The 8,122-nt window shown below is 24.4% G+C and overlaps 1 protein-coding gene across 1 annotated transcript; it reads right to left on the bottom strand.

Moving 5' to 3' along the window:
- Positions 1-731: 731 nt before the first annotated feature.
- LOC145832459 (uncharacterized) lies at positions 732-1,620 on the bottom strand. The gene is made up of 2 exons (XM_082939775.1): positions 1,365-1,620; positions 732-1,099 (listed from the first exon to the last, which is right to left on the bottom strand). The coding sequence occupies exons 1-2, from the start codon at positions 1,618-1,620 to the stop codon at positions 732-734; spliced, it is 624 nt and encodes a 207-aa protein (XP_082795901.1).
- Between the last annotated feature and the right edge of the window lie 6,502 nt (positions 1,621-8,122).

Here is an 8,122-nt window from a genome sequence, read left to right as displayed (position 1 = left end):
AAGTTATCAGCCTTTTAAGTTTGGTGATATTATATAAAAACGATTTCAAAAATATTTGTTAAAATTTATAAAAAATTGAAAACAGTGCTTTTTATAATTATCTATGTTTAAACTAGCACTTAGAAGATACTTTTTCAAAACTAGTTTTAGACTGAACTTGTTTTAAATAATTTTTGTAGTTGTGTTATAAAACTACCCTATAGCCAAAAAAAATTTAGACAGTATTGAAATAACAACATTAGTAATTGTCCAAAAAAGCAGACTTTTAGTTTATTCTAATAGAACTTTTACTTTTAGCAAAATATTTTTAGTTTTTACTTAGAAGTTTCAAGCGTAAAAATCTTTTTATCTAGCGACTAGCAAGTAAAAACCAAACAATTTATTTAACAATGAGCAAGTTTTATAAATTTCTAACGTGTTGCTTCTAACAAAAATTGATCACTTTAATTTATTTACTTGTTAAGGCAAGCTACAGAGTAATAAACAGTACCAAGTAACTGCTGTATAAACAAAAATTACTGCTGTTAAACATTATAAAAGTCAAATTACAAAAAGAAAAAGATTTATACAATGCTTAAAAAAAGTTTTCAAAAAAATTTTTTTTACCTAAACAATAAATCAAGGAATGATATGGTAGTTGCAATCAGTACCGATTATAAAAACTGGTATAAAAATAAGCTAAAAATAAGCTAAGAAAAAAAAAGTATTTTTGAGGTAATAAAAAAGCTTTTTCAAAAATTAGTAACAGTCTGTACTGTTGACATTTGGTCACTAGTAGTATGAGCATCGCCTAACGGAATCCTGATTTCCTGATGGTTGGTTTCCTGAACCGGTTGTTGGTATTTCTGAGAAACGTCTGAAACAGATTTCTCTAAATCTTCAGGTATCGTAAGCGTTTCTTCAACATAGTTTTTGTTCGATTTGAAGCATTTGTACTTGATCAAGATATAGGCTACTAGTGACAAGTTAATTATTACTAGAGTTGTTACAGCTATGTAAATCGTCATATTTGTTTGCTTTTGTTCAGCTTCAAGTTGAATTTTTATCTCGTTCAGTTTCACGTTGGCACGCTCATCTGCTATTTGAACTGCTGCGAAATCTGTAAAAATTTTTATTGTTTATTAAACTTAAAACATGAAAAAAAAAACGATTGTTTATAAATTATATACACCTAAAATAAACTTTCAAATGAAGACAAAAAAGTGCCTAATTTTTTAAACTTTAATTCAAAAACAGAATCAAGTAAAAGCAAAATTTAAATTATTAGATTAAGTATTGTGAACAAGAACATAGTTTACAAGCAAAACATACTGTTTTTAATTTAAAGTATATTTAAAAGCTTAAACTAGTCACAATAACCTTACCTTTGCATAAAAACTGGCATTCCTGAGATTGAGGTTCAGTACAGACATTTGAGCAAGGCATAACTTCGTTGTCTGAATTCAGATATTGACCGAACTTTAGTTGAGATTTTAAAATGTTGACGTCATCAACCATTTCCTTTACAACACTTCCGGATATTTCTTTTATTTCATTTTGTTGCTTCAAATTGAACTCAGCAGCTTGGCTTGTCACAGTTTTGACCAGCAAAACCAACAAGAAAGACAATTTAGTGGACATTATTGTATTATAATACTATCTTAATACTGCAAATAATAAATTACATTAATGTTAGTTTTGTTTAAAAAATAGTTAAACAAGCTGCTATGCTATAAAAATATTGACTGTTTCATTCAACAGAGTTTGATTTACTAAGCAACTCTAACAAAGTACGAAAATAAATAAGATATTTGAAATATAACGCTAACATAAGCATAGTTTTACACTAATCACATATGATCAATTTAAAGCTTGTGCGGCTTAGGAAATTCTTTATAAAGTTAAAAGTAAAAGCGATACAAAAACTTCCCGCGCTGAAATTTGCAACATCTACATTGCACGTTTTAGTGTTAATGAGAATTTTTTTACTTGATAAACAAAACTGTGATGTTAATGAGAAAATATTAATCTGGTGTGCGCAGTTTTGCTTTTATATTGCATATTAACTTTTTAAACGTTTTTGTTTTCAATTTTAAAACTTTTTAAAAAGGTATGTAAACAACTAAATTTCTTAATAAACTGGACTGTTTGAAGTTCCATAAAAATTATTCTTAATTAGTCAACTTTTTATACTTTTAATTTTTTAGTGATTAAGAGTTTTGCAATATTTACTTAGAGGCAGTTTCATAAAAGTCTGAGACTATATATTAAAAAACTTCAAATATATTTAGTAAACAAAAAATTTACTAAATTTATCTTTAACAAAGTGTTTTACGGGCATAAAGCATCTGTTTTCATCTAAAAAGTGATTGGATTACTTTTATAACAAAGCATTTAAAAATACTCTAGAAAACCATACTACTGTAAAATCAATTACAATCATTTGAATTTTACTTAAAAGAATAAACAAAAAATAAAAAGTCATATCTAGCAAACTTATATTATGTTGTTGTTTTATTTAGTATTAAGACAAAATTTAGCAGATATTTTAACTACATAGGCCTGTAAGAAAATAAATTCTACTAATGCACTATGTAAAATTTTGTTCAAATTAAGAGCTTTTTATCTGCTGTTAATTCCTGTTAAACAAAGCTTGAAACGCTATAGTAGATGTCTGTTTAAATTATATAAGCTTAGTAAAAGTTTTTGATAGTTATTATTTAACAAATAATCAATTAAAACGAGATATATAAAAAGATTCTAAATACGAGAACAAATAATTCTAATAGACAAACAGTGTTTACTATTTAAAAACCAACTGAATAAAAACAAATTTAAGTAACAAAACTGCTTAGCATATTAAGGCTACATTAGATGCTATTAAATGACAACATCTGTTCTTAAGTAGTACGTATATAGTCAATAGAACTAAAAATAAAACAAAATAAAAGTATTTGTTTTTTTTTACAAAGCTAAATGTAAAACTTGCAGCTACTTAAACTTTTATTGACGTAGTAAACAAACAATAGTAACTTACTCCTGCTATATCACACTATCAAAACTTTTAGATTAAGGTACTAAATGTTTTTATTGCTTTTAACTTATTGCTACTATATATTCTTTAATGAAAAGTTTGTGTTGAACTTTTTAAAAGTTTTGTTCAATTATAGTTTTAAGTAAAACCTAAATAAAAACGATTCAGGTATTAACTAGTTTGTAATGGTAACTATTTTAAATTGATGAGTTTTTTTTTCAAGTTGTTTCAAATGTTTTTTTATTGTTGTTTAATATGTAACACTTTTTTAAAAATTTAATATAACTAAAAAAGTTTAAAATCACTTACAAGAATATCTAGTGCACTTGCAAAACTTAAAATAAAAAAATAGTTGTTTTCCTAAATAGTAAATAAAATTTTAAGTGATGGCAACCCTTCCTACTAGCTTTTAAATTGCAGTTAAAAAAATTGTGTTTTGAACCAGTTTGTATACATAAATAGTAAAATTAAAGATAATTTGAATTATAAAATATTTTATTTGATTGTTTGAAAGCAGCAGCAACAAATAAATTATTGTTTTTTATTGTTGGTGTAAGCAAACAACAACTAAGTATGTAAGCTTAGCAAACAAATATTATGATAATTTAATCTCGCTTTGACAGAACTTTTACAACTCTAATCAAAATTTACTTTTGACAATAATTCATTTGTCCTAATCAAATGTTCATTTTAAATGACTAAAAATTTTATTTTTCACTTTGACCAGCTTATTACAACAGAAATATGATGAAAATCATCTTTTTTTTCTTACTTTAAAACCACATCATTACAAGTAAAACTAATTTTTACAGCGCAAAATTTTAAAAAGCTAAGCTAAGGTTTTTAGAAACCTAAAACCAATACCAGAATCACATTTTTAATGTTTATATGGTTCGAATGAAAAAAAAAAAAACTTAGAACAAAAACACTAACGTGCTTAAACTGAAACAAACCAGTTTTCATAGCCTTCAAAACGCTTACACATTATTATAAGATTATTTTTAAGCTTTTAAGCTATAAACATAACTTTAGTTTAAATTTTTGACTTGTTTTACGTCGAGTAAAGCTAAGTAGTAATAATAATTGCGTGCATGAAGTATCTAAGTACATCTAATTATAAAAGTAAAATAAAATAAAAACTCGCAAAATATCAGTAGCATTAAAAGTGCGTACAGTTTAAAGCTTTTAATTGCGTAATTCACGCAAATAGATAAACCAACTTTTCAGCTAAACAAATAAAACATTTTGAAATAAAATGTCACTTAATCCAGTTTTTGGTAGTAAAAAGATTTAATTTTGAAAAACTCTTTTAATTTTTGAGAGCTAAATTTACTCTCAATTTTTTTTTTAATGAAAAATAAAATAAATGTAAAACTTTAAAACTATTGCAAAAGTTAATTTAGGTGTTTAATGTATAAAAAAAGACATCGTATTGCAAAACACGTAAAAAAGGACGGTTTTAGTTTTACAAGCTACTTTTTTTAATAAAAATTCCCCTAAAAATTTTATAATCTGCAATGTCCGACTAATTTAAAACGAAGAATTCTTTGTTAGAATGTTTTAAGTTCTATGCTAGTCAAACTAAATATATGTTTAGTATTATTTTGTTATTTTATAAGGCTTTAGTATATTTGTACTTCAATAAGTAAATTTTTATATGCAAAAAAATTGTGAAACGTATATTATTTATTCTATGTTTCAAGTTTAAAAAAACAGAATAAATGGAGCTGATAACTTAATACATATCTAATGTAGAAAATCACTAATAAAAAAAAATATTTAAATTGTTTATAAAGATAAAAAAATACATTTATATAGGAAGCCTTTTAAGGACTATTTTAGCGATCAAAGAACAATAAATAGTTAGTGGTCTAGAAAGTAAACTGTTAATTAACTAGTAAATGGACAATACATAGTTAAGGAAAACAATCAATTAATAAATCTATACCAACTGGGCAATTAAGAAAATAAGGTATGGAAATCCTGATCTACAAAACTGAACTAAGACATTGTTAGTAATAACTATTTAGTCTTGATTTCACTCTGACATTGCTTTAAATAATATTTTTTTTATATCTGCACAATTAAACAAATCCTTTTGGATTGCACAATTAAACAAATTAACCAAAACATTTTTTCTGAAGTTAGCGCTATTTTTTTTCAAATTGAGAGCTTTTTCATCTGTTGTCAAATACTAGTAAACAAAGCTTGATATACTGTAACAGCTGTCTGGTTAAGCTCTCTAAACTTGAATTTTTTTTTTGATTATTAGTATTAAACAAATAATTATTCAAAACGAAATATATAATAAGTTTCTAAAAATGATAACAAAAAGTAGTTCTAATAGCCAAACAGTGTTTACTATTTGAAAACAAGTTGAATAAAAACAAATTTAAGTAACAAAACTGCATAGCATATTAAGGCTACCTTAGATGCTATTAAATGACAACACCTGTTCTTAAGTAGTACGTATATAGTCACCAGAATTAAAAATAAAACGAAATAAAAGTATTTATTTGTTTTACATAGCTAAATGTAAAACTTGCAACTACAGTAACCTATCGCTTATTTACGCACATTGTGTCCACAGAAAAATGCATAAAGATGCGAGAGATCGTAAAAAAACGAGAGGTACCAAATAAACTTACTATAGTTGCTGTTTTTTTTTTATATTGCTTCTAGTTAAAAGCAGACTGTGGACTTAACCACTTTTAACAGTTCGTTTACTTTATTTATATATATGAAAACAAAAGACAAAACTAAACATGTATTGTAAATGTTTTAAATTTGTATAAAATAATTAAACTTCTAGAAAAATTTTACTAATTTTAATAAAAAGTAGATTTTATCTTTGTCTTTATTTGTTTTTGACTTATTTGATACTTAAGATTTATATTCTATTGTACTTAGCAAATTTAATTTATAATTAAGCATTTGTCTACAATTAAGAAATGGTGTGGTGTCTACATTAAAATTTGTTTCTATAGACTTTACAAAAATATGCATTTGGTGCTGTAATGGATTTCTTCTTTTGGACAAAAATTTATAAGATATAAAAAAAATGTTTAATAAAAATTGTTCATTTTACTACAAATTTTTTTAGTTTGACCTTTGCCCACATAAGGATAAACTTAAATTTAATCTCTTATTGTTAACAAAACTTCTGATATACTAGGGTATAACAAACATTTTATCAAGTAGTCAAGGAACATAAGTTTACAAAGTCTAAAGATATAGAGAAGTGAGTTAAATTTCAAAAACATTTTTTAAAATAAAGATATACAATAAGCCTAATTCGTGCAATGTTAAGAAAATTAAAATATTTTTTTTTGATTTTTTTATAGTTTTAAAATGCGTAACTAAACGAGAGTGCGTACATCACGAGTGCGTAAAGATGCGAGAGGTTACTGTACTTAAACTTTTATTGACGTAGTAAACAAACAATAATAACTTACTCACGCTATATCACACTATCAAAACTTTTAGAGTAAAGTTACTAAATGTTTTTATTGCTTTTAACTTATATTACTGTATTTACTTATACGATTATCGTTGAACTTTTTAGTTCAGTATGTTCAGTTATAGTATTAAGTAAAACCTTAAATAGAAACTAAAGTATTGACTAAGTTGTAAAAGTCATAAAAACTACTAATTTTTATTGTAAAAAAAAACAGTTCTAAAGTATGTATAGAAGAACGGTTTTAGTTTTACAACTAATTTTTTAAAATAAGTTTCCCCTAAAAGTTTTATAATCTACAATATCCTACTTATTTAAAATAAAGATGTCTTTATTTAAAGAAAAACTTAATATTTATAATTTATACGCTAACTAAACGAAATGTATGTTTAATCGTAGTTTTCTTTCTTATAAGGCTTTGCTAAATAATATTTAAATAAGTAGAATAAGTAGTTTTGTAACTGCAACAAAAAATTGTTAAATTTTATTTATTCTATATTTTAAATTTAATAAATAGAGTAAATTGAGCTGACAACTTAATATAAATGTAGTATAGAAAATCACATAAAAAAAATATTTAAAAAATTAAAATATTTAAAACGTTTATCATGATTAAAAACAAATGTACAAAGCTATACACTTACATCAGGGAGCCTTTTAGGGACTATTTTAGCTATCAAAGGACAATAACTATTTAATGGTCAATAAAGTAAAATTTTGATTAACTAGAAAGGGAAAATACAATATAGTTAAGGAAAACAATTGGTATAGAATTATAAATTAACTGTTTTCTATAGCTAAGTATTGTCCCTTTACTAGTTAATTACCAGTTTACTTTTTCAACCATTAACTAGTTATTATCCTTAACTGGGCAATTAAGAAAATAAGATATGGAAATCCTGATCTACAAAACTAAACTAAGACATAATCATTAATAACTATTTAGTCTTGATTTCACTTTAACATTGATTTTGATAATGTATTTTTTGATTTTCAAAATTAAACAAATATTTTTGTTTTTTTTCGATAAATATTTTCGATTTCATTTTCAACTAATTGATATCTTTTTCATCTGTTTTTAATTCCTGTTAAACAAAGAAGTTATACAAGCTTAGAAACAAGCTTTTGATAGTTTTTATTAAAAAAAATAACCAAATGAAACGGTATGTATGTTAAGTTTCTAACTATGAGATCAAAAATAACTCTAATAGACAAACACTGTTTACTATTTGAAAACAGCTAAATGAAAACAAGCTTAAATAAAAAAACAACATAGCGCATTATGGCTACCTTAGGTAATATAAATACAAAACCTGTTCTCAAGTAGTACGTATATAGTCAGTAAACTAAAAACAATATAAAACAAAAGTATTTGTTTGTTTTACTAAACTAGTTGTAAAACTTGCAACTGCTTAAACTTTTATTGGCGTAGTAAACAAAAAGTCGTAATTTATTCCCGCTAGACCACACTATTAAAACTTTTAGAGTAAAGTTACTGATTGTTTTATTAAACTTATTTTTATTACTACTATATTTACTTTTATGATTAAAACTAAACTATTTAATCCGATTTTGTTAAAGTAAAATATAAAATAAAACCTTAAATAAAAGCGATAAAGTCTATTAACATAGTAATAATGATTATAAAAACT

This window comes from Thalia democratica, chromosome 3 (assembly GCF_965202585.1).
Source record: "Thalia democratica chromosome 3, ktThaDemo2.hap1.1, whole genome shotgun sequence".
Taxonomy (NCBI): Eukaryota; Metazoa; Chordata; class Thaliacea; order Salpida; family Salpidae; genus Thalia; species Thalia democratica.
The sequence above is the reverse complement of the archived record's forward strand: the minus strand, read 5'-3'. Positions and strand labels throughout refer to the sequence as shown.